The 27512-nt window shown below is 47.9% G+C and overlaps 1 protein-coding gene across 1 annotated transcript; it reads left to right on the top strand.

Annotated features, from left to right (window-relative positions):
• On the top strand, positions 1 to 22230 carry PTGS1 (prostaglandin-endoperoxide synthase 1). Its single transcript, XM_003833121.7, has 11 exons — positions 1 to 107; positions 202 to 288; positions 6901 to 7017; positions 7435 to 7575; positions 7777 to 7920; positions 10362 to 10543; positions 10655 to 10738; positions 12489 to 12735; positions 15423 to 15709; positions 19186 to 19333; positions 21121 to 22230. The coding sequence occupies exons 1-11, from the start codon at positions 101 to 103 to the stop codon at positions 21474 to 21476; spliced, it is 1800 nt and encodes a 599-aa protein (XP_003833169.3). The 5' UTR covers positions 1 to 100; the 3' UTR covers positions 21477 to 22230.
• The last annotated feature ends 5282 nt before the right edge of the window (positions 22231 to 27512 follow it).

Below are 27512 nucleotides of genomic sequence, written 5' to 3'. Positions count from 1 at the left end.
GGGGGAAGGGTGGAGAGGGGATGGGCTGGAGCTCCGGGCAGTGTGCGAGGCGCACGCACAGGAGCCTGCACTCTGCCTCCCGCACCCCAGCAGCCGCGCCATGAGCCGTGAGTGCGACCCCGGTGCCCGGTGGGGAATTTTCTTGGCCTCCTGGTGGAGCCTTGAATGCCAGGCTCAGCCCCTCGTCTCTCTCCTCTGCAGGGAGTCTCTTGCTCCGGTTCTTGCTGTTCCTGCTCCTGCTCCCGCCGCTCCCCGTCCTGCTCGCGGACCCAGGGGCGCCCACGCCAGGTAGGCGGCCCCATCCCTCCCCAAGGGAATCCCCGGTCTTGCGCCCCTGGCCTGGTTTCAACCCCCTCCTTTCCCCTCCAGTGGGCCCAGCTTCCCCTTTCTGCTCGCGGTGCTGAGAAAGACTGAGGCTGAGTCTTTTGGTGGGATGGGGGCTCCCTGAAGCCCCCCCGGCGGTGTGGCCTTGGCTAATGGGCTATCTAGTTCTTTCAGGGGAAACAGCAGACTGGGATCTGGTGCCAACTTGGGGAGAAGGGACAGTCCCTATCCATCCCCCTCACCTGTTCTGGGCCCCAGATGTCTAAGCAGCCTCTGCACCCAACAACCCCGCTGTTTCCTATAGGGACCTCTTTGGGAGGAAGCCGCAGGCACCAAGGGAAATGAGTTCCCTTTCTCCAGCCTCTAACCGTCTGGGAACCCATCCTGATTCCCATTGCCAGTGGAGAAGGTCTCCCCTGGTGAAGACTTCGGGAGAACATGGGAGATGGAAATACATTTAGGAGCCGGGATGCTTCCTCTGGGGTTTAAGGGATCCCCATTGAGCAAATGAGGAAACCGAGGCTCAGTAGGTGCCATGATTCCCCAAGCTCACAAAATACATGGTGGGCCCAGGATCTGAACTCAGGTCTGTCTGCGTCCACACACTTCGCAAGGTCTTTCCACAGAAAGCTGCTTCTACCCACAATGGACCCTGAGCCACTCTGGGTTTCATGGGGGAGGTTGATGGGGAAATTCCGCCCTTCCCTCCCCCATGCATGTGCCAGGTTCCAGGTGAAGGAATTCAGCTCCTCACTCAGCCAACCTTCCTCCCCCAGCTCGCTGCTTCTGTGTGTGTGCGTGTGTGTGAGCATGTGTCCCAGTTGGATATAGTTTCCTCCACCACCTAGCTGTGTAAAATCTCTAAAATGAGGCCCAGAGAGGGCAGGAGGGAGCAGAGGGAGTCCGCACTTTCTGCTGTGATGCTCTAAGGATCTGGTGCGTGGGGGAGAGAGGAAAGATATGTACATGGATTTTGGATCAGACCAAGTTTCCTGAAACGGGCTTTGGGTGGGTGGCATTTAGGGAACCCAAAGAGAGGACGGAGGGTGCTCTAGGAAAGGGTTTGCGTTGAATAAAAGTCTGGTTTATGGGAAGAGGAGGAGGAAGACTCATGTGGCCAGCACTTTAAAGTTTACAAAGGTTGGTTGTGGACACCCACCTCTTTGGTGCTCTCAACAGCCCTGCCAGAGAGATGCGTTAGACCCAGTCTACAGAAGGGGACTCTGAGGCCCAGAGGGAGTGAGGCCACTTGTCTGAATCCTCACAGTGAGCTGGTGGTGGGGAGTAGAAGGGGCTCTTCAGGTTGCCTCGCTGACCCATCTTGTCAGTCCCTGGATCAGCCCAGCACTTCCTCTGAGGCCCCATCTGGCCTCATCCAGGCACTCTTGGTATACAGGTCCCACCCGTCTGTATTCTTTTTTAGTCCATTCACTAATGCACAATGAGCCATGGTCTGTGCTATTTTGTTTTTTGCCTTTTCTGTTTCCTTTTGTATAACAAATGTTTACACGGAATTTTTTTTTTAATCCCCAAGGGTTATTTATGCCAGTCTTTGGCTGGGGCCTGGAGACACAGAGCTGGGAGGAGCTGACAGGCTGATGGTGGAGCCAGAAATGCCAACAGACTGTCATCCAAGGGGACCAGGGCTGTGCGGAGCTCATGGGAGGAAGCAGGGGTATAGGGAGCCCAGGGAAGGGAGCAGGGGTGTGCGGAGCTCAGGGGAGGGAGCAGCTGCCTCTCAGTGCGAAGAATTGAGGGAGGCTTCTTGGATCTGATGACTTTTGGACTGGACCTCAAAGGAGGTGGCGGGTGGGGGAAACACTAAGAGACTCGACCAGGAAACACCGTAAGGGTAACGTGGAGCAGGAGGCTGAGGTTGGATGCGTAATGTGGGGATGAGACTGGAGGCCAGAAAACTGGTACCGAGGCTCCTGCAAGGATCTAGGAAAGAACGAATGACTGGTGGAGTGCAGGGGCAGAAGGTCTGGGTTGCCCTCATATTTCCAAGTCTGCGAGTAAACTGAGGGCCAAGCTACTTGGGCATCTGCCCCAGGAAGCCAAAGCCTGTCTTTTGCCTCTAGAGGCAAAGGAGATGAAGAGATGAGGGCTGCACTCACCTAAGAGGGCAGGCGGAGGGAGAGAATCCTGCTTTTGCCTCTCTGGTGGGTGAGGAGATGGAGGCCAGCCTGGAGGCAAGGCTGTGCCGGGGGCGCCCTGAATGCTCAAGTACTTCCCCTCTAGTCTCTGGACTTGACTCAGTGCCCATCTTCTAGATGGGGATAGGGCATGACCTGGCAACCAGAGCTGCATGCCAGGCAGAGGAGCCCCAGGCCAGCTGACCCGGGCACATGGGGCAAGATCCCAGCTGTGCCAAGGCTGCCCGGGAGCCTGCGCCTGCTCTCGCCAGCACCAGTTGGGTCTGTGGGCCGGGAGAGGGCTTCCCCACCAGCAGGCTCTTCCAGCTGCTGGGCCCAGTTGTCTGGATCTGGTGAGGTGGTGCTTAAGTGTGGGGACTGGGGCCCCGGGCCAAACCAGTCAGGGTTCCCCACCTTTTTTTTTTCTCTCTGGCTGCCAGGTCCCCAGAGACTCTCTAAATATTATTCTTTAGGGGATTTGGGTCCTGCCTCTTCACTGGGCAATCTTGCAGCCTGACGCCTCTGCATCCTGGAGGACTTGGTGTTCCCTGGCTGTGCCTGTCCCCTAGTCACGCTCAGTCCTGGACCTGGAGCCCTGACTTTTACGCTAGGGGGTGTTCCTTGCCCAAACCCTTGGAAAGGTCCTGGAACCAGGCAGTTCTGGACAGTCCTCATCTGTGGGGATGGGGACTAGCAGCTTGGCCTTTGGGCTGCGTGTGTCTGGCATGCAGCGTGGTGTGCTGATCATCTCTGCCTCCGCGTGTCTTGGGGACTCAGTGAGAGCAAATGGGAAGGTTCTCTGCTGATGGGGCAGTTGTGGGAGGGTTGTATTGATACAAATAATGGAGAGGGACAGATTGGCTCTACCCAGAGTAGAGGGCCTGGACGTCGAAAGGAAGGTCTCCTTTAGCCCGCCTGCTAAACCCCCTTCATGGGATATACAGAAAAATGAGGCTCCAGAGGTGGGAGGGACTCACCCAAGAATGCACAGCCAGTAAGAGCAGCCACTCTCTAATACAGCTCTCCCAAGCAACTACTTGGTGCCTGGCCCTGTGCTGAGTATGGGGGACTCAAAGTGAATTAGACTTGGTACCTGCATCTCCTTGGTTTTCTTTCTTGATGAACAGGGGTGTCCTCCACTGAGCATAGAACTGAGTTGGCATGAAAACATGCAGGATTGAAGTTAGACCGAAGGAAGGCCTTCCTGTACGAATACTTCCTAAAGATCTGGTTGTGGCAGGAGACGGTGATCCCCCTGGGGTCCTGGTTTCATTCGTTCTGGATTTTCAAGGTTCACTTTGAAGGAATGTGACAAATCCAACTCAACTGGGTCATCCTCAGTCTGCATCAAAGCAACTCTCCCTTTCCATCCCTTCCCCAAATCCAGTCCTGGGTACCTCCAGGAGTAGGAGGAGGAGGGAGATTAAGTCTTGGCTCCGCAACTTCAAAGCAGTGGGGTCTGGGCAAGCCTCCTGCTTTCTCTGGGCCCTACATTCCTCATTGTGCAATGGGGAGTCTCACCTACCTCTCTTAGGGAGTGCTGGGGAGATAAATGAGCGTGGGTGTGGAAGGTTGTGGACTTGGTCGGCTGGAGCCCTGGCTTTCTGGCTGGGCTGTGATGGTCAGGCTGTAGTCTAGTGGCACCCAGTCTCCTCTCTGCCCACCCTGACACCTTGGGGCACCAGCGGCAGGCCCACTGTTGTCCTTCCTGGGAGAACTTTTCCTGCCCCAGAGCAGTGGTGTTTATGGAAAGAACGTGGCGGGGGAGGCGGGAGGGGGGAAGCTGGACGGGCCGGCCTGGGAGGGAGGAGCCTCAGCTCCGCACAGCCTCTCTTGGCAGGGAGGGTGTGGGCAGCCGTTCCAGCTTCAGCGTCTGGAGCTTGTGGCTCTTCTGCCTGCCGAGGCAGAGCTCTAGGGCCACGGCGGGAGGCCTTCCGGCTCCACCTCAGACAGCTGTTGAGGGCCTGGAAGATGAGGGACTCCTTTTGGTCAGGCTGGAGGTGACCAATCTCCTCACTTCATTTTATTTATTCCACAAACATTCGTTAAGCTCTGGCTACCACATCTGGATCCCAGACCTGGTTAAGCCTCAACTGTGTGCATAGCCTGTGCTGGGGGAAGAGAAAGCCTTAAGGGAACCGGGGGTCCCTTCTCCTGGAAGCTTATGGTGGAGAAGAGCAGGTTGAATTGGAACCCGGAGCCAGGGCAAGGGAGAGTGGGAGGAGGGAGTGTGGACATTTGGGGAAGACTTCTTGGGGAGGCAAGGCGTGGGCTCAGCTGATTTGGAGGAAATGTATTAAGGAGGCTAACAGCCTGGATGAAGGATGGAGATGCTGAGGGTTTGGGGCTAAGGGAGGGGCTGGCGCAGAATGTTTGAGCTGCACGGACCTCTGGAGTTCATTTTGAGATCCCTGCTGTGGCAGGGATGGGGAAATTGAGCCTAGGGGAGGCCTAACCCCTGTGCCCTTAGAGTGGTAGAACTAGACCGTGAGTCCTAGCGGACCTTGTGTGCCAGGGTTGGGAGCTGGGCAGTGGGTGCTACAGGGGCTCCTGGGCAGGTGAGAGAGCCAGGCCAGCAGGAGGGGCAAGAAGAAGAGTTCTAGCAGGGTGACAAGTCCTTTCTTGGGGGAACCAGACCTCTGAGCCAGCACGGGGGCTGCTCCAGAGGCTTCTTGGCCTTTCTGGGCCTGTGGCTGGGGGAGGCGGGGGCTGGGGTACTGCCAGGCCCTTTCCCTGGATCCTGCCTGCCAGGTTTGCCTGTGGCTGCCTGATAAAGCCTTTTTGTCCAGCCTTCTTCCCCTGACCCCTCCCTCCTACACCCCTGCTGGGGCCATTGTGGGGCTGTGGGGAGTTGCCAGGGCTTAAGCAAAACTATTTGCATGATTCTTGTGGTCCTTGCTTGTGTGTGTGTGTGTGTGTGTGTGTGTGTGTGTGTGTGTATTTGAGGTGGTGTTGCCGTCTTCGACGTGGGGACCAAGAGGACTCTGCTGCCCAGGTCAAGCCCTGTGCTGTGAAGTGAGGAGACTGAGACCAGGGCAGGGGATAGGGGGCAGGTCTTGCCCAGGGTCATGCTCTCTGATCCTAGCACCCTGAGATGACAGCATTTCATCCTTAGCTGCTCTGGCCTTTCACTACCCTTTTGACCTGCAATAACCAGTTGCACAAAGAATACATATTCCCTGTAACGTTGGCTCTGAGCCCAGATAAGGAAGTATGTTTGCAGAAAGGAGCCCGGCGTTTTCTGTGTAAGGTCAGAGATGGAGCCTCCTGCCAGGCGCTAGGAGTTTTTGGTCTGCCCAGCTCTGTTCTGTTTCCTTGGCCAAGTTGTCACCTGTCCCTGAACCTCAGTTTCCTTCACTGAACAGGGTGGTGGGGGTGATGGTGGATCCTACTGAACCTGAGGAGTCTGTAACTTTGCTGCTAAAGAATCACTGAGGCAGATTTAGCAAGGGGGTGGTGGTCTGAGGGATCTGGGTTAGATGCCAAGAGGGATTTCCTTATAGAGTTTCTCCAGGAGGCAGCAGGGCGGATGCCAGAGCTCCATGCACCCTCCCAGGAGATTTTCTAGCCCTATCTCTCCTATTCCCTTGGTCTGTGACCTTCTTCTGGATCCTAGAGCCCAGACCCCACCCTGATGTGGGCCAAGTCTGATTCCATCAGGAATGGGGGCTGAGGCAGCTGAGACCTTGGAGTCCCCCTCCTCCTGCACACCCACCCTCTGTCCCCAGGGTTCTGGAAAACTTCTTTCCTTAGACTTGGCTGCTGAGGCTGTGGGGGTGGAGTGGAAGTGAAGGGATGGGCATGTGGTCTGGTGAGACTTGTGGGGTGATAGGTCTGGCTTTCCCTTTTTCTGGCTTCAATTTCCCCATCTGCAATGTGGACATTATGATACCTGCTCTTCTCTACCTTCTGCAGAAATGGAGGAATGGTGAGGGATCTCGTTTTCCTAGTGTTCATGGGGTGGTGGTCTGGGAGAAGTCCCCGTCCTCGTCCTCGTCCCTTTTCTGACCGCCCCCCCACCCCCCGCCCCGGCCTGCTCTTGCTGCTGAACTCTGACTAGGCAGGAAGTGAACGCTCTAGAAGCCCGTGGCTGCGGAGTTTTATCAGCTCGCTCTTAACTTTCAGTGTCACAGCCGGGGACTCTTCTCCTGCCGCCGTTTGGTGGCAATAGGGAGGGAGGGGGCGCTTCCTCTGGGGGCCTGATGTGGGCTAGGCTGGAGTTCCAGAGCAGGGCCTGGAAATGTCAGGATGGGTGGTTTATGTTCACAGAGGTGGGAACAGGGGTCCCCTTGGGGGAACCCTGAAGCCCTGGCACCCAGTGATTCAGGACGGAGCTGCGACTTAAGTCCATGCCTCTGGCCCCTCATTCCCCCATCAGGGGCTAGATGGGGGTCAGAAGGCCACCCTAGCATGGTCTCTGACCTCCATTTCTCACCCACAGTGAATCCCTGTTGTTACTATCCATGCCAGCACCAGGGCATCTGTGTCCGCTTCGGCCTTGACCGCTACCAGTGTGACTGCACCCGCACGGGCTATTCCGGCCCCAACTGCACCATCCGTGAGCTGGGCCTTCAGCCCTCACTCCTTCCATCTTGAGCCCTTCTGCTCCCCGGGCCCTTTCTCCTAGACCCTAACTTCCTACCCTCCTCTCTGACCATGGCCCTGTTCTCCTTCCTTGCCTGGTTCTGCCCCTCTCCCTGACCTGGCTCCAGCATGAGCTCTCGCTCTTGGTCCACCCTCACTCCCTGCTTCTGAGTTCCATGGTGAGTCTTCACCATATGCCCTGGCCCCTGTCCTCACGCCCGGTTCTGTCTCTGTCATGTGTCATTGCTCCCAAGGTTCCATCCTTACCCACTTCCCCATAGGGGCTACTCTGTTCCATCCTGGCCCTTGTCCTCAGTGTCCCATCTTCCACCCTGGCTACTTCTGGTTCTGGTAGGAGGGACCAACTGAGTGACTCCCATTGCCCCTGCAGCTGGCCTGTGGACCTGGCTCCGGAATTCACTGCGGCCCAGCCCCTCTTTCACCCACTTCCTGCTCACTCACGGGCGCTGGTTCTGGGAGTTTGTCAATGCCACCTTCATCCGAGAGATGCTCATGCGCCTGGTACTCACAGGTGGGTGTGGGGCAGGGCCCCCTGACCTGGGGGAGCAAGCAAGCCTGCTAGTCCTTTTGGATTCTTGGCATCTGATAAGGGTAGTGGGTGGGGAGAGTCTATGATGCCTGATAAAATAAGCCCCAACCCAGGAGGAGGCAAGAACTGGGGTGGAGCTGGGGGTGGAAACACCCTTGTCACCATTATTTTTGCTCTCTGCAGTGCGCTCCAACCTTATCCCCAGTCCCCCCACCTACAACTCAGCACATGACTACATCAGCTGGGAGTCTTTCTCCAACGTGAGCTATTACACTCGTATTCTGCCCTCTGTGCCTAAAGATTGCCCCACACCCATGGGAACCAAAGGTAAAATGGGGTGAGGAGCTGGGCCTGGGGATTACAGGAGGTGCTCAGTTCTTCTCTTTGGGAAAAATCAGGCAGAAGAACAATTATTGACCCAATTCTGCAGATGGCTAGACCAAGGCAAGACATATGACATGTCCAGAGCCTGGGCTGAGAACAGGCAAGGGCAGCAGAGGGTCTTGCCTGAGGTCACCTAGAGTCAGACCAATGTTTCCATAGTTCCAGGGTGCCTCTTTGCTTGATCCTTTTCTAATGATCAGTTGGGTCCTGCTGGGGTGGAAGTGACTTAGAAGTTGAGATGTAGGAAAGAATAGTGAGCTATTTATTGGGTGCTGTCTCTGTGTTTGGGTCTTTACAGATGTAAATAGTTTTACATGCTTCACCAGTGTAAGGTACAAATAAGTCACATTTTTTTCTTTCGTTGCTCAAGACTTCACTTAGCCACACTGGCAGGGGTCTTCCTTGTAAGACCTTCCCATGCCACCTGTAATTATCCAAAAACCTGGGATATTATTCATTTCAGACCCATCAGTTCAGCATTAAGTACAGAGAGGACAAGAGAGGCTCATCAGTCCACTGCTGCTATACTCCAGTTCCTGCCACATGGTGGCACTGTTGAATGCCAGTCCTGTGCAGCCTCATGGTTATGTGCTTTTTTGGGTTCAAAACCTTGCACCATGTCCCTGCTTGGGTCTCAAGAGCACTACTGTGACGGTTTTCCATCATATGGTTAGCTGCTTCTCCCAAAGCATGACTATTCTACCAGGATAGCTGAGTCTTGCCAACTTTGCTGAAATCATGCTTGCCCAGTGTCAGTGAGTGATGATTCCAAATTACGGTTGACAGATCACTCCCTCTAACTTCCCTTTTGGTGGATTTTCTTTAGGGGTACTTGATATTTTTTCCTGCCAGAGGAACCCAGTCAGCCATCTTAATCCAAGTAATTTCCATTGATCTTGAACCTTCAACATCAGGGCTCACATCTTGATGCATTGTGAAGAGATGCCTTTACCAGAACTCAAAAAATTCTATTCCTTTCTGTGAGGGCAATTGGGTGACAACTCATTTGACACTGACATAATTAAGGAAGGCCTCTCAATACTTATTCTAAGGATGACTTGTCTTTATGCCAGACATAGAAAGATTGGCATCATTTAAAATAGGTTGACACACCTATTTTAAGGGGAGCAAGCAAGCCTGCTAGTCCTTTTGGACTCTTGGCATCTGATAAGGGTAGTGGGTGGGGAGAGTCTATGATGGCTGATAGGTGGTGGTGTGGTGGCACACGTCTGTAATCCCAGCACTTTGGGAGGCTGAGGTGGGTGGATTGCTTGAGCTCAGGAGTTCAAGTCCAACCTGGATGACATGGTGAGACACCTTGTCTACAAAAGGATACAAAAGTTAGCTGGGTGAAGTTGTGTGTGCCTGTAGTCCCAGCTACTCAGGACGCTAAGGTGGGTGGATCAATTGAGCCCAGGAGGTCGAGGCTGTAGTGAGCCATAATTGCGGCACTGCACTCTGGCCTGGGCAATAGAGTGAGACCCTGTCTCAAAAATAAATAAATAAATAAATAAATAAATAAATAGGTTGGCAAACTACAGCCTGCAGGCCAAATTCGGCCCACCTCTCCATTTTTGTAAATAAAGTTTTATTGGAACACAGCCACACACATTTGTTTATGTGTCATCTATGACTGCTTTCCCGCTACAATAGCAAAAACTGAATAGATGTGACATGTCTGTATGGTCTGCAAAGCCTAAAATGTTTACTATCTGGCTTTTTCCAGAAAAAGCTTGCTGACCTTTGATTTAAGAAATTCTACCCACTGGTTCTCTGCCATGCTTACATTATCTCTTGCAGTCCTCAGATTCACTGTATCAAATGGGTATCATTTGCCCCTTTTTAAAGATGGAGAAATTGACACCCAGAGAGATGAGATGACTTATCTGTATTCACACAGCTAGCAAATAGCATAGTCAGTTGCAAACACAGGCTACCTTGACTCAGGGCAAGGGAGTTCATGTTTGTTTTTTTCTGTTTCTTTATTTCTTTTTGGTGAAATGTTTCATTATGGAAAAATTGCAAAGATACACAAAAGTTGAGAGAAAAGCAGAATGAACTATGTACCCATCTTTCAGTTTCAACATTTACCCACGGTTTCTTCATCTTATTTCATTTCTCCCCTCTCATATTTTTATAAAGCATTTTAAATCAAATTCTAAAAATCATGCCACTTAAAATTCTAAAAATCATGCCACTTCACCCATAAATACTTCTAGGGTCTTTTGGTAGAGAGTGGGTTACTTGGTGGTGGTGGGGAGGTGGTCCTGAGGAGGCCACTCTGGGCTTCCTGCTTGGGCCAGTTTGCCTGGTGAGCCCAGATGTCCCCAGGGCAGCAAGATCCAGACAGGACAAGCTACTGCTGTTTCCTACCCCCCAACCAGGGAAGAAGCAGTTGCCAGATGCCCAGCTCCTGGCCCGCCGCTTCCTGCTCAGGAGGAAGTTCATACCTGACCCCCAAGGCACCAACCTCATGTTTGCCTTCTTTGCACAACACTTCACCCACCAGTTCTTCAAAACTTCTGGCAAGATGGGTCCTGGCTTCACCAAGGCCTTGGGCCATGGGGTGAGTACCTAGGAGGGGCTCAGGACTGCTCTGGACCTAATTTGGCACGCGTATGTCATCGACAGTGGGCCGGCACCCTGGTGACCCGAGGGAACCCCTCTCTGTCCACAGGTAGACCTCGGCCACATTTATGGAGACAATCTGGAGCGTCAGTATCAACTGCGGCTCTTTAAGGATGGGAAACTCAAGTACCAGGTAGTGCTGGGCCAGGGGGTAGGGCAGAGGGAGGGGTCTCCCATGGTCTTCCCTGGCAAAGACTGCTTGGGGCGGGGGTCTGGGTCATGTCCTGAGAGGGCCAACCACGGGAGTGGGAGGCTTGTGCCAGGAGCGACAGTATACGCTGGGAGGAGGCAGCAGGTATGAGAAGCCAGGGAGGAGTAGACGTGGCCTCCCATGTCAGCCAGGGAGGTGGATTTTGGAGCTCAATAGGAGATGAACATTTGTAGTCTGCATTTATTTATTTAATTATTCCACAATATTAATTGGACACGAGAATATACCTGGCACAGGTGATTGAGTAGTGACCATTATAGTTAATGGGCCCTGCCCTCAAAAAACCACAGGCAAACTCTAGGATGCTCATTCTATGAGGGCTTTTGTTTAAATCAGAACGGTCCAACAGAAATATAATGTGAACCACATACATAGTTAAAATTTTCTAATGTCCATATTAAAAGAGGGAAAAAGAAACAGGTGAAATGATTTTAAGAATACATTTTACTTAATGCAATATGTCCAGGTAATTAGCATTTTAGCATGTAATCAATACATTATTAATAAAATATGTCACATTCTTTTTTCATGCTGAAGCTTCAAAATCTGGTGTATATTTCACACTCACAGGACATCTCAATTTGGATGCTCCGTTTTCACCGGAGTGATCTAATCTGTATTAAGATTTCATAAAATGTACAGCTGAATAAGTAGAGTGACATGTCCGACTTGTTCCACGCATACTTAAAGGTTTTCCAATAGCTGAAGTATCAGTTTTAAAATTCAAATAGAAATTAAGATAAACCTAAATAAAATAAATTAAGTAACATTCAGTTCTTCATTCACACTAGCCAAATTTCTAGTGCTCAGTAGCCACACGTGGCTAGTGGCTACCATATTGGATCGTACAAATCTTAGGCAAGCACCAAAACAAAGTTTGATGCTGAATCTTTAGGGCTAAGAACAGTACTTGGCATGTAGTAGTCTCTTGGCATGTATTTACTGAATGAATGAAGAAGCTGCCATATAATTAGGTACACTTGTAGCTGCCACCAAGGAGAAGCTGTGAGTGCCACTAGAGTGTTTGGATGATGGGTAAAACTTCCCTAGGAAGTTACAAATAAACCCAGAGTTGCATAAAGGATGAGGAGGAGTTAGGGATGCTAAGAATGGGAGAGGGCTTTCCAGGTAGAGGGTTTAGCAAGTACAAAAGCTTAGAGGTGGAGAACAGCTTGGTGACTTGGAGGGAGTGTAAAAATGGGAGCGTTTGCTGAGCCTAGTGATGGAGCGTAAGAATGACTTTACAGGAAGGTGGAGATGTCTGTGGGGACCGTGTTAAGGAATTCTACTTTCTGCCAAGAGCAGAGAGAGTATTTGGAAAGGTTTTAAGTCAGCTCATGATGCAAGATTTGTTTTTTGTTTTTTTTTTTTTAAGTTTTTTTTCTCTTTTTTGCTTGGGTGCAGTGCAGAGACTGGCCTGTCTGGGGATAGGAGTGGAAATAGGGAGCCCACTTAGGGAAAGGAGTCAGAGTGGAAGATGAGTGGGGGTTGCTTGAGGTAGTGGTGGTAGAGATGGAGAGCAGGGGACTGATTTTAAGAGACATTTTGGAGGTGGAATCAACAGCCTTGGCTGAGAGGAACTGGCAGCTGGAGGCAGGAGTGGGAGGGAGTTGGTTGTGGGCAGCTGCGGGTGACCCCCAACCCCAGGTTGCCAGGTGGCCCCATCCCACAGGTGCTGGACGGAGAAATGTACCCGCCCTCGGTAGAAGAGGCGCCTGTGTTGATGCACTACCCCCGAGGCATCCCGCCCCAGAGCCAGATGGCTGTGGGCCAGGAGGTGTTTGGGCTGCTTCCTGGGCTCATGCTGTATGCCACGCTCTGGCTACGTGAGCACAACCGTGTGTGTGACCTGCTGAAGGCTGAGCACCCCACCTGGGGCGATGAGCAGCTTTTCCAGACGACCCGCCTCATCCTCATAGGTGAGGATTCCAGACCTGCCCTGCCCTGGAAGGTCATTCCCTCCATCCTGAGAAGTTGGGGGCGGGGGGTACTTAGAGGTGGAGGCTGGGATTAGAATCCTCACCCTTCTGCTTAGTGGCTAGAAGACCCTGAGCAGGCCCCTCAACCTCTGTGAGCCTCGGTCTCCAAATCTGTACATTGGGGTGAATGATGATTGTAAGGATTTATTGAGATCATGAATGGGAAGGCAACTAGCACATAGCAGGCCTTCAGAAAATAGATGACTGTGATGGTTAATTATTAGCTGGGTGACTCAGCACATTTGATTAGCCACCCTGAGTCTCGGTTTCCCCCGTGTGCTGCGCCCGGATGCATACTTGTGGTCCCCAGCACTTGCAGGGTCAAACTGTAGCTTGCCCGGCCTTCAGGAATCTTCATGTTCCCTTCCCTGCATGTATCTACCTTCCTGCAGTTTGGTAGCTTCTAGGTGACTCAGGGACAGGATATTTTTGTGTTCCCTATGGGGGCGAGTCTGCAACCTAAAATGTCAGATGGTTTCCTGCCTGGGAGCTTGGCCCCTGACATCCCTGTCCAGACCATGTTCGCTCTGAGTCACCAGTAACTCCCTTCCCCCACCTCTGGCACCACTGGGCATGGCTGGTCCCAATTATAGAGCCTAATTCACTGGAGCCATGAAGAGCCAGGCATTGGGAATAGGAACAGTCATTAGAAGGAAGAGGGGCTGGTTCTGAAGTTTCAGCGTTGCAAAGACCTTGACCTGAGAGAGCTGGAGGCTGTCCAGCACACTGGCTGGAGATGAAGCTGTGACCAAAGGCAGGACCCTAGGGCACCATTTAACTCCCCTACAACCTCATGAGCTGGGTATGATTACCCTGTGAAAATCAAGATTCAGAGAGGTGAAGTGAATTCTCCAGGGACACTTAGCAGATGGAGACTTGAGGTCTGGTTGCCACCAAAATTTATGCTACTTCCACTCCATCACAAAGGGGGCTCTTCTTGAATGGGAAGGGGTTGCAAACCTGAGTCTGATCTGTGACATGTGAGTATTGGAAAGGGATTCCCCCTCGCGTCTACACTTAGTATTCCTACTTTTGGCTGACATATATGGACACCCCGTCTTATGCCAGGCACTGTGCCAGCAGTTTTGCTGTATTCATTGTCTACTTCTCTCAACAACCCTAATATAGTATTGCATTGATGTTATTATTATTATTATTTGAGATGGAGTCTTGTTCTGTTGCCCACACAGTAGTGCAATGGCGTGATCTTGGCTCACTGCAACCTCTGCCTCCCGGGTTCGAGCAATTCTCGTGTCTCAGCCTCCCGAGTAGCTGGGATTACAGGTGCCCGCCACCATGCCTGGCTAATTTTTGTATTTTTAGTAGAGACAGGGTTTTGCCATGTTGGCCAGGCTGATCTTGAACTCCTGACCTCAGGTGATCCACCCGCCTTGGCATCCCAAAGTTCTGGGTTTATAGGCATGAGCCACAGCGCCCGGCCGCACTGATATTATTATAACACACATTTTACGTTAAGGAAAGTGAGATTCTGAGAGATTAAGTAACTCAGCCCAAGCTCAGGTGGCTGGAAATGGTAAAGCCAAGATTTGAATCCAGGTCTGCTGATCCCACAGTCTGTAGCTCCAGGTCAATTTCCAAAAGCCAATTTGTCTAATGGCTAATTGGCCTGAATATCAGTTTCTTTCAATATCTAGTTGCCCAGTTTTAATTTTGTTACAGAATGTTCAATTTGCATTTTCCCTGGCTTTTTGCTTTCTAGCTGGTTATAGCTACAAATGGGGCAGAGGAAAAACTTATTTATAAGAATCCTGTTATATAAGAACATATAGGAAATATGTTTTTTGAAATATATTTAGGGCTAGGCTCCCCTTCTGTCCTCAGTATTCTCTTTTGCCACTGCAGCAGCTCTGAGTGGTCTCCTTGAAGTCCCCCTCTATCACCGAGGGTGTCAGCATGATGACAGCTCTCACCAGTAAATCCTCCACTTTTCCATCTTTTGTAGTCTCTCCACCTTCTTTTAATGGGCTTCAGGAGGGAGGTCATAAGACCAATTCTTGGACACCTCCTTTGCATGTCCTGCTTAACTGGGCCTAGAACCTCCCTCTGAAATGTGGGAGTAGCTGGTGCTCTTGTCTTGAGACCTCAGTCAAAATAGACCAAAAGTTCTATTTTCACATCCTGTTACAAAGAGACAAAATGGAAGAGGCCAAACAAAATTAAACATCAACCGCAAGGCCAGGTGTGGTGGCTCACACTTGCAATTCCAGGGCTTTTGGGAGGCTGAGGTGAGAGGAGTGCTTGAGACTTGCAGTTCAAGACCAGCCTGGATAACATAGTGAGACCCCATCTCTTAAAAAAAAAAAAAAGAAAGAAAGAAAGCTGGGTGTGGTGGTACACCTGTGGTCCCAGCTACTTGGGAGGCTGAGGTGGGAGGATTGCTTGAGCCCGGGAAAGTTCAGGCTGAAGTGAGCTGTAATTATACCATTGCGCTCCAGCTTGGGTGACAGACCAAGACCTTGTCTGTAAAAATAAAAATAAACATCAACAGCAACAACAACAATAAAGAGACCAAAAGCAAGCACCTCTCATGAACTGGCCTGCTTTCCAAGCTGGGCATCTAAATCACTGTGCCTGGCTGACCCTATTTCCAATCCTGCCCTGCCCAGGGGAGACCATCAGGATTGTCATCGAGGAGTACGTGCAGCAGCTGAGTGGCTATTTCCTGCAGCTGAAATTTGACCCAGAGCTGCTGTTCGGTGTCCAGTTCCAATACCGCAACCGCATTGCCATGGAGTTCAACCATCTCTACCACTGGCACCCCCTCATGCCTGACTCCTTCAAGATGGGCTCCCAGGAGTACAGCTACGAGCAGTTCTTGTTCAACACCTCCATGTTGGTGGACTATGGGGTCGAGGCCCTGGTGGATGCCTTCTCTCGCCAGATTGCTGGCCGGGTAAGCCCCAGAGGAGTGCTGGTGAGGGCAGGTGGGCTGAGGGATCCAGCAGACCTGGGTCCAAATTCCAGGTTCTTCTTCTGTAAAATGGGGCTGATGTCACTTCTACAGGGCAGTTGTAAGCATTCCTGCGTGAATTCATTGGTTCATTTGTCCATTCCACAATACCAGACATTACTCCAGGTACTGGAGATGTAGTGGGAACAAGACTTTTGTGGTTCTTGGCTCATCTTTTAGTGCTCACACCCTAGAAAGTGATGGCAGTCATACGACAGCTAACAGCATTAGGGCCCTTACTGCGTGTCAGGCACTGTTCTAAGAGCTTCTCCTATGTTATCAGAATTCTAAGAGTATGTTATAAACCATAGTAGAAAAGCCCACCATGCTCTGGGAGTCAGGGAGGGACATCTGACCCAGAGTTGCGGGTTATGGGAAAAGAAGGGATGTCGGAGCAGAAATTGGAAGGAGGGATAGAGATCTCCCAGGGTAAGAGGTGGTGTTAGTGGCAGGGGATGGCTGTGTTCCAGATAGAGATGACGGCATGGGTGAAAGGCATGGAAGTCAGAGGACATGGCAGTTTGAGGAACAGAAGGACATTCAGGGCATGGTAATGTATGTAACAGTGCCTGCCTATGGTGTTTATTAAATCATAAGCCTCCGCTCTGGGCTGAATTGTGTCTCTTTTAAAGTTCGTATGTTGAAATCCTAACCGCCAGAACCTTAGTATGTGACTGCATTTGGAGACAAGGTCTTTAAAGAGGTAATTAAGTTTAATTGAGGTCATTAGGCTGGGCCCTAATCCAGTGTGACTGGTGTGCTTATAAGAAGAAGAGATTAGGTCACACACACAGAGGGAAGGCCACATGAAGATGCAGGGAGAAGAAAGCCATCTACAAGCCAAGGAAAGAGGCCTCAGGAGATACCAACCGTGCTGACACCTTGATCTTGAACCTCCGGTCTCCAGACGGAGGAAATAATTTCTATTGTTTGAGCCACTCAGTCTGTGGTACATTGTCATGGCAGCCCTAGCAAACAAACACATTCTCCTTCCCTGGAATTCCCAGCCAACGCCTTCCTCAATCTCCCCTTCTCCACATTCAGAAGCTCCCATCTGCTTCATCGCAGTCTCTGGCTCCCCTGTTGCCTCACAGTCCTCTGCTTCTCTCTAATCCTTGTCCCTAAACCCTGTCATGAAGCTGTGGCACACATGGATTTCCATTTCCTTCTGGTAATTTGACTGAAATTAGCATTTGCTGCCCCGGTGGGCAGCTGCTGGCTGCTTTATGGCCTCTTTGTCGGTTTCTTTATGGTTCTTTGTGGGGACACAAGACATGAACAGAGACAATAGCCTTTGTGTGAGGCTGGATGGTTTTCAGAACGTTTTCAAGGAATGACCATGATGATGTACGTGAAAAGCCCCGGCATCGTACCTGGCACAAGGCAGAAAGGCCGCAGAGATGTATGGACTGTCAAGATTTTTTTTCTTTTTTCTTTTCTTTTTTAATAGAGATGGGGTTTTGCCATGTTGCCCAAGCTGGTCTTGAACTCCTGGGCTCAAGTGATCTGCCCGCCTAGGCCTCTCAAGGTGCTGGGATTATAGGCGACTCTCAGGATATTAAGAAGAGTGAGTGATGATAAGACAGGGCTTCCCCTGATAACCACTGTCCATGGCTACCCTCTCAGGGGTTCCCATGTGACCAATACTGAGATAACAGCTTTGCATAGTTTATCCCATTTAAATTGACCACAGCCATATCAGGTAGATGCTCTTCCCTTCCCCATTTTTACATATGCGGGAACTCAAACTTAGCTTGAATAGCTGCCCAAGGTCCCTATATTAGTTTCCTCAGGCTGCTGCAACGAAGTACCACCAACTGGGAAGCTCGGAGCAACAGATGGAGGCTAGAAGTCTGAATTCAAGGTGTCGGCAGTGCCATGTTCTCTCTCAAGGCTCTATGCCTCCTTGGCATCTGGTGGTGGCCGACAGTCCCTGGCATTCCTCAGCTTGCAGAGGCATCGCTCCAGTCTCTGCCTTTATCATCCTGTGGTGCTCTCCCTGAACTGGTCTTTCCTCATTTTATGAAGACACCAGTTATTGGATTGGAGCCCACCGTAATCCAGTATGATCTCATCTTAACTTGATTACTTTTGCAAAGACTTCATTTCCAAAGAAGGATGCATTCACGGATGCAGAGAGTTAGGGCTTCAACACATATTTAATATTTTAGGGAACACAGTTCAACCCTCAACAGCCCCACAGCTTGTAAAGCTGTAACTGGCACCATCCTCTGCTTGCTTTGCTCATATGATTTCATCCAACCATGGCTTTCTTTTTTGCCCAATTATAGTTGTTGATCAAAATGACTCTCTTAAGCATGAACGTTATTATTTCATCCTAAGCACCAGAGCTTTCTTTTCTTTCCTTTTTTTTTTTTTTTTTTTTTTGAGATACAGTCTTGCTCTCTTGCCTGGGCTGGAGTGCAGTGGTGTGATTTTGGCTCACTGTAACCTCTATCTCCTGGGTTCAAGTGATTCACCTGCCTCAGCCTCCCAAATAGCTGGGATTACAGGCACCTGCCACCACGCTCAGCTAATTTTTGTATTTTTAGTAGAGACGAGTCTTTGCCATGTTGGCCAGGCTGGTCTTGAACTCCTGGCCTCAAGTGATCCACCCGCCTCGGCCTCCTAAGGTGCTGGGATTACAGGCACGGGCCACTGTGCCTGGTCAGCACCAGAGCTTTCTTTAGACTAATGCGCCTTAACTGTTAGTAATCAGAATCTTTTTCTGCAGCCTTTTTATCTTGCCAGGTTACCTGGGCTTTGAGGTCTATTTTCCCTCCCTTCACAGGGGGTTACACTACCTCTTGGTGTAATTCAACGGACTGGGGAGCAGTGTGAGCCACAAAAGAAGTCCTCTTGGCCCATTCCACACTTCAAAGATGAGGAAGCTGCCAGATGTGGTGGCTCATACCTGTAATCCCGGCAGTTTGGGAGGCCGTGGTGGGAGGATCATTTGAGACCAGGAGTTTGAGACCAGCCTGGGCAATATAGTGAGACCTCACCTCTACAAATATAGAATAAAACAAAATTAGCCAGGCATGGTGGCACGTGCCTGTAGTCCTAGCTACTTGAGAAGCTGAGGTGGGAGGATCGCTTGAGCCTGAGGAAGTTGAGGCTACACTGAGTCAAGATCGTGCCACTGCACTCCAGCCAGGGCAACAGAGTGAGACAGTGTCTAAAAAAAAACCCACACACAAAAAAAATGAGGAAGCTGAGACTCAGAGGGGCTTCCTGAGAGAGCATGACAGCAGCAGGCCCGGGGCAGGTCTGCAGCATCACAACTGCTAGGCTGCCCAACACTCTCCATCCTAGCTCAGAAGGGACTCCCACTGGAAGCTCTTGTCCCAGGAACTTACCCAGGCTCCAGGACAGCCTGGCCTGGCTCCCAGACCACTGCTGTGCTTCTCTCTCGGCAGATCGGTGGGGGCAGGAACATGGACCACCATGTCCTGCACGTGGCTGTGGATGTCATCAGGGAGTCTCGGGAGATGCGGCTGCAGCCCTTCAATGAGTACCGCAAGAGGTTTGGCATGAAACCCTACACCTCCTTCCAGGAGCTCGTAGGTGAGCAGCTGTTTCCTGGATGCAGTCCCTGCCCTTGAGGGACTGGCAGCAAAGTCAGGGAGACATCAAGGAAATAGAACGGGACAATACATGTGGCAATGTGTAACAACCAGACTTATAATGGGCTTGGAAGTGCTGTGCCAGGGTGGTAAATAAGCCTGCTTGGGGAGAGAAGGTGACTTTTCAGCTGGGTTTGGAGAACAAATGGCATTTTCAGTGGGAGAAGAGAGGGAGGAGTGTTTTAGGCGGAGCAATAGAAAGTACAAAGGCTGCCGGGCAAGGTGGCTCACGCCTGTAATCCCAGCACTTTGGGAGGCTCAGGCGGGTGGATCACGAGGTCAGGAGATCAAGACCATCCTGGCTAACACGATGAAACCCTGTCTCTACTAAAAATACAAAAAATTAGCCGGGCATGGAGGCAGGTGCCTGTAGTCCCAGCTACTCGGGAGGCTGAGGCAGGAGAATGGTGTGAACCTGGGAGGCAGAGCTTGCAGTGAGCCGAGATTGCGCCACTGCACTCCAGCCTGGGCGACAGAGCGAGACTCCATCTCAAAAAAAAGAAAGTACAAAGGCATAGAGGTCAGACAGCAGGTATCTAGGGAAACAGTCATAGATGTGGCTGGGGCAAGGAGCTTATGTTGTGGGGATGATTAGTGATGGGAGGTTGGGGCCAAACCGTGTAGAATCTTGGTTTTCATACTAAATATTTTGAGTTTTATTTGGTCTAGTGCTTTCTAAGTACCCACTTATGGGCCAGCTGCATAAAAATCATTTAGAAAGCTGATTAAGATACCAAATCTCAGATGCCTCTCCTACAGATTCTGATTCAACCAGCCTGGGTGGTGCCCAAGAATCTGTGTATTCATATGAATAAAGTATATATACATATATATGAATATATATATGAATAGAGTATATATACATATATATCAATATATACATATACATATCAATACATATATACATATACACACACATATATGTGTGTGTGTATATATATAAATATATATGTGTGTGTGTGTATATATACATATATATATATATTTCCCCCAATATCCTCAGATGTTGGGCAGCCAAGTTGCCAGCCCTTGTCACATACAATGGGGAGCCACTGAAGCAGGGTGTGACATGGCCCATGAGAGTTCCCAATGGAGGATGGATTTGAGGAACTGGGTAGGGAAGCAGGGAAGCTCCATATTTGTCTCCCCTTGGCCACATGAACATGTGGGTATTGCAGAGTGGAGCAGATTCTGTGCGTGAGCTCCTTGTGATCCTGGAACAGCATCTTATTCTTTACTCTCCCATGACAAATGGTCCCCAGGGGCAGAAGGAACACTGCCACTGAATTTCTGTGTGAGCTCGGACATGTTACATCTTTGAGCTCTAGTAATAAAAGGGCTTGGCCCAGGCTAAGGTCTTGAAATCTGTCTGTGAAGGAAGCCAGATGGGGAGCATTCTCCCTTCTGTGATGATCAGGTAATTAGGGCCCAGAGTTGCTCAAGGTTATAGGCTGTTTGGTGGCAGATCTAGGCCCCTGACTTTCTCTTTAGTAGCATTTTCCTTCCCTAGACCCAGTCCCTGAGGAGGGGCAATTTGTGCTTTTCCTCTTGACCCTTTTCCCCAGTGCCAACCAGGCCAAATTCTAGGGCACATGCTCAGTTGCTCAAGTTAGTCTCCTGGAGTCCCTATTATCACCAGAAAAAGGTGGACCTGGAAGGGTCCCGCCCCAGGTTGACCTTAATGGCATCATGGATCTGACGCTAGCGTTTCCCCTTATCTCCTTGTAGGAGAGAAGGAGATGGCAGCAGAGTTGGAGGAATTGTATGGAGACATTGATGCGTTGGAGTTCTACCCTGGACTGCTTCTTGAAAAGTGCCATCCAAACTCTATCTTTGGGGAGAGTATGATAGAGATTGGGGCTCCCTTTTCCCTCAAGGGTCTCCTAGGGAATCCCATCTGTTCTCCGGAGTACTGGAAGCCGAGCACATTTGGCGGCGAGGTGGGCTTTAACATCGTCAAGACGGCCACACTGAAGAAGCTGGTCTGCCTCAACACCAAGACCTGTCCCTACGTTTCCTTCCGTGTGCCGGATGCCAGTCAGGATGATGGGCCTGCTGTGGAGCGACCATCCACAGAGCTCTGAGGGGCAGGAAAGCAGCATTCTGGAGGGGAGAGCTTTGTGCTTGTCATTCCAGAGTGCTGAGGCCAGGGCTGATGGTCTTAAATGCTCATTTTCTGGTTTGGCATGGTGAGTGTTGGGGTTGACATTTAGAACGGTAAGTCTCACCCATTATCTGGAATATTGTGATTCTGTTTACTCTTCCAGAATGCTGAACTCCTTGTTAGCCCTTCAGATTGTTAGGAGTGGTTCTCATTTGGTCTGCCAGAATACTGGGTTCTTAGTTGACAACCTAGAATGTCAGATTTCTGGTTGATTTGTAACACAGTCATTCTAGGATGTGGAGCTACTGATGAAATCTGCTAGAAAGTTAGGGGGTTCTTATTTTGCATTCCAGAATCTTGACTTTCTGATTGGTGATTCAAAGTGTTGTGTTCCTGGCTGATGATCCAGAACAGTGGCTCGTATCCCAAATCTGTCAGCATCTGGGTGTCTAGAATGTGGATTTGATTCATTTTCCTGTTCAGTGAGATATCATAGAGACGGAGATCCTAAGGTCCAACAAGAATGCATTCCCTGAATCTGTGCCTGCACTGAGAGGGCAAGGAGGTGGGGTGTTCTTCTTGGGACCCCCACTAAGACCCTGGTCTGAGGATGTAGAGAGAACAGGTGGGCTTTATTCACGCCATTGGTTGGAAGCTACCAGAGCTCTATCCCCATCCAGGTCTTGACTCATGGCAGCTGTTTCTCATGAAGCTAATAAAATTCGCTTTCTAAAGTTGCCTGTTATATATCTCTTTTGGTCCCATCCTCCAAAGCAGAGGCAACACTGGAACATGGCTAGCCTTTCTTGTAGCCATGGCTGGGCGTGCTAGAGGTTGCAGCATGAGACTTTCTGCAGGGATCCTTGGGCCCATCACTGTATAGACATGGTACCACTGGTGCTTCCTTTCTCCCTGCGGGCCAGGCACTGCCCTTTTCAGGAAGCTCTCTTAAAATACCCATTGCCCCAGCCCTGGAAGATATAACATTCAGTTCCCACCATCTGATTAAAACAACTTCCTCCCTTACAGAGCATACAACAGAGGGGGCACCCGGGGAGGAGAGCACATACTGTGTTCCAATTTCACGCTTTTAATTCTCATTTGTTCTCACACCAACAGTGTGAAGTGCGTGGTATAATCTCCATTTCAAAACCAAGGAAGCAGCCTCAGAGTGGTCGAGTGACACACCTCACGCAGGCTGAGTCCAGAGCTTGTGCTCCTCTTGATTCCTGGTTTGACTCAGTTCCAGGCCTGATCTTGCCTGTCTGGCTCAGGGTCAAAGACAGAATGGTGGAGTGTAGCCTCCACCTGATATTCAGGCTACTCATTCAGTCCCAAATATGTATTTTCCTAAGTGCTTACTGTGTGCCAGTTCCTGTAACAGGTGTGGGGACACAGCAGTGAGTAATCAATACAGACAAGGTTCTGCCCTTATGGAGCTCACACTCCAGTGGCAGACAAACAGACCATAAATAAGGAAACAATGAAATAAGATATATACAAGGTGAGTGTGACTTCCCTTCTAACCCCCTCTGCTCTGTCCTCCCCTATTGCGCTCTCAAGACCAGAGACCCAACAGCAGTGATCTCAGGGCAGACAGCCCTCCACTCCAGCTCTGAGACCCTTTTCTCAGGACCTCTGTAGGCAGCAGAGAGAGAGGACAGAGGGGTAAGGTGAGGGGTTGAGGGAAGGTTCTTCATGATCCACACTTTGGGCTTAGTATTTCTCAGGAAGAGCTATGGCCCAGAAACAACAGGGGAAACTAGAGTTCGGTCTGACAGTCCTTGGGGTTAAGTCTCCTGTCTTATGGTCCAGAAACTCCTGTTTCTCCTTAGTTGGCTGGAAACTGCTCCCATCATTCCTTCTGGCCCCTGCTGAATGCAGGGAATGCAATCCTTCCCTGCTCTCACAGTTGCTCTGACGTAGAAAGATCCTTCGGGTGCTGGAAGTCTCCATGAAGAGCTTGTGTCCTGTCCTTTCTTGCAGATTCTATTTCCCCTCTTCTGCTAATACCTCTTACTTTGCTTGAGAATCCTCTCCTTTCTTATTAATTTCAGTCTTGGTGGTTCTATCAGGGGTGCATTCTGGCCAAGGGGTGGGCCTGTGAATCAATCCTGGGCAATCAGACACCCTCTCCTTAAAAACTGGCCCATGGAGACTGAGGTCACTGACTCTGATTCATCCCCACAGCTGGCTCTGACAAGATGGTCCATTTGTTCCTGCTTCCGAGATCCCCAGGGCAGCCTGGATCCCTGCCCTTCTCAAGACTTTAGCTTTTCCTTCCATCCGGTGGCCTATTCCAGGAATTCCTCTTTTGCTTAAATCAGTTGGAGTTTGTGTCTGTTGCTTGTAATCAAGCCCTTATGGCTGCTGGGCTGAGTGACACAAGCACTTTAATGGCCTGGAGGGACTTTTAATCAGTGAAGATGCAATCAGACGAGTGTTTTGGAAAGAGCACCCTCGGGAAGGGTGGATGACAGAGCAGAGCAGGAAGGACAGGAAGCTGGCAGAACTGAGGAGGCTGCAGCCATGGTCCAACCAGGAGCTGATGGCAGCTGGGGCTAGGGGAAGGGCTTTGAGGGTGGAAGGATGGGATGGGTTCCAGAGGTATTCCTCTCTTAAATGCAAGTGCCTAGATTAGGTAGACTTTGCTTAGTATGGACAACTGCACATGAAAGTTTTGCAAAGGGAAACAGGCTAAATGCACCAAGAAAGCTTCTTCAGAGCGAAGAATCTTAATGCTTGTAATTTAAACATTTGTTCCTGGAGTTTTGATTTGGTGGATGTGACGGTTGGTTTTATTGTCAGTTTGGTTGGGCTATAGCACCCAGTTATTTAATCAAACACTAATCTAGGTGTGGCTGTGAAGGTATTTTGTAGATGTGATTAACATCTACAATCAGCTGACTTTAAGTGAAAGAGATTACTTAAATAATTTGGGTGAGCCGCACCTAATTAGTTGAAAGACCTCAAGAACAAACACTGCAGTTTCCTGGAAAAGAAGAAACTTTGCCTCAAGACTATAGCCATCGACTCCTGCCTGAGTTTCCAGCCTGCTAGTCTGCCCTATGGATTTGAAGTTTGCCAACCCCAACAATTGTGTGAATTAATTTCTAAAAATAAAGCTATATACAGCCATCCTTTGGTATTTGTGGGGGATTTGTTTCAGGATCTCTACAGATACCAAAATCTGTGGTTCCTCAAGTCCTTTATATGAAGTGGTATAGTATTTGCATATAACCTATGTGCAATCTCCTGTATAACTTCAATCATCTCTAGATTACTTATAATACCTAACACAGTGTAAATGCTAGTTGTTATACTGTATTTTTTCTTTGTATTATTTTTATTGTATTTGAATATTTTGATCTGCATTTGGTTGAATTCACAGATATGGAACCCATGGATATGGAGGATATGTGCATATATATTCAAGACCGAATATATATATATATTCAAGACCGAATATATATATATAATTCAAGACCGAATATATATATATGTTCAAGACCGAATATATATATATATGTTCAAGACCGAATATATATATATATGTTCAAGACCGAATATATATACATATATGTTCAAGACCGAATATATACACATATGTTCGACTGAATATATATACACATATGTTCAAGACTGAATATATATACACATATGTTCAAGACTGAATATATATACACATATGTTCAAGACTGAATATATATACACATATGTTCAAGACTGAATATATATACATATATGTTCAAGACTGAATATATATACATATATGTTCAAGACTGAATATATATACATATATGTTCAAGACTGAATATATATACATATATGTTCAAGACTGAATATATATACACATGTTCAAGACTGAATATATACACACATGTTCAAGACTGAATATATACACACATGTTCAAGACTGAATATATATACACACATGTTCAAGACTGAATATATATACACACATGTTCAAGACTGAATATATACACACATGTTCAAGACTGAATATATACACACATGTTCAAGACTGTATACACACATGTTCAAGACTGAATATATACACACATGTTCAAGACTGAATATATACACATATGTTCAAGACTGAATATATACACATATGTTCAAGACTGAATATATACACATATGTTCAAGACTGAATATATACACATATGTTCAAGACTGAATATATACACATATGTTCAAGACTATATACACATATGTTCAAGACTATATACACATATGTTCAAGACTGAATATATACACATATGTTCAAGACTGAATATATACACATATGTTCAAGACTGAATATATACACATATGTTCAAGACTGAATATATACACATATGTTCAAGACTGAATATATACACATATGTTCAAGACTGAATATATACACATATGTTCAAGACTGAATATATACACATATGTTCAAGACTGAATATATACACATATGTTCAAGACTGAATATATACACATATGTTCAAGACTGAATATATACACATATGTTCAAGACTGAATATATACACATATGTTCAAGACTGAATATATACACATATGTTCAAGACTATATATATATATGTTCAAGACTGAATATATATATATGTTCAAGACTGAATATATATATATGTTCAAGACTGAATATATATATATTCAAGACTGAATATATATATATATTCAAGACTGAATATATATATATATTCAGGACTGAATATATATATATATTCAAGACTGAATATATATATATATTCAAGACTGAATATATATATATATTCAAGACTGAATATATATATATATTCAAGACTGAATATATATATATATACACACACAGGACTGAATATATATATATATATATACACACAGGACTGAATATATATATATACACACACAGGACTGAATGTATATATATATATACAGACGACTGAATGTATATATACATATACAAGACTATATAGTCAAGACTGACTATATATATATATTCAAGGCTGACTATATATATTGAAGACTGACTATATATATATTCAAGACTGACTATATATATATATTCAAGACTGACTATATATATATATTCGACTGACTATATATATGTATATTCAAGACTGACTATATATATGTATATTCAAGACTGACTATATATGTATATTCAAGACTGACTATATATATGTATATTCAAGACTGACTATATATGTATATTCAAGACTGACTATATATATGTATATTCAAGACTGACTATATATATGTATATTCAAGACTGACTATATATATGTATATTCAAGACTGACTATATATATGTATATTCCAGACTGACTATATATATGTATATTCAAGACTGACTATATATATGTATATTCAAGACTGACTATATATATGTATATTGAAGACTGACTATATATATGTATATTCAAGACTGACTATATATATGTATATTCAAGACTGACTATATATGTATATTCAAGACTGACTATATATATGTATATTGAAGACTGACTATATATATGTATATTCAAGACTGACTATATATATGTATATTCAAGACTGACTATATATATGTATATTCAAGACTGACTATATATATATTCAAGACTGACTATATATATATATACAAGACTGACTGTATATATATATATATACACAAGACTGACTATATATATATTCAAGACTGACTATATATATATTGAAGACTGACTATATATATATATACAAGACTGACTGTATATATATATATACACACACAAGACTGACTATATATATATTCAAGACTGACTATATGTATATATATTCAAGACTGACTATATATATATATTCAAGACTGAGTATATATATATATATTTCTACCTCTCTAATAATACAAGAACAGAAAACCAAATACTGCATGTTCTCACTTATGCATGGGAGCTGAATGATGAGAATACATGGACATATGGTGGGGAACAACACATGCTGAGGCCTGTCGGAGGGTGGGAGGTGGGCCATCAGGAAGAATAGCTAACGTTAATACCTAGCTGATGGGATGATCTGTGCAGCA

This window comes from Pan paniscus, chromosome 11, assembly GCF_029289425.2.
Source record: "Pan paniscus chromosome 11, NHGRI_mPanPan1-v2.0_pri, whole genome shotgun sequence".
NCBI lineage: Eukaryota > Metazoa > Chordata > Mammalia > Primates > Hominidae > Pan > Pan paniscus.
Note: the sequence above shows the minus strand (reverse complement) of the source record. Positions and strands in the feature narration are given on the sequence as shown.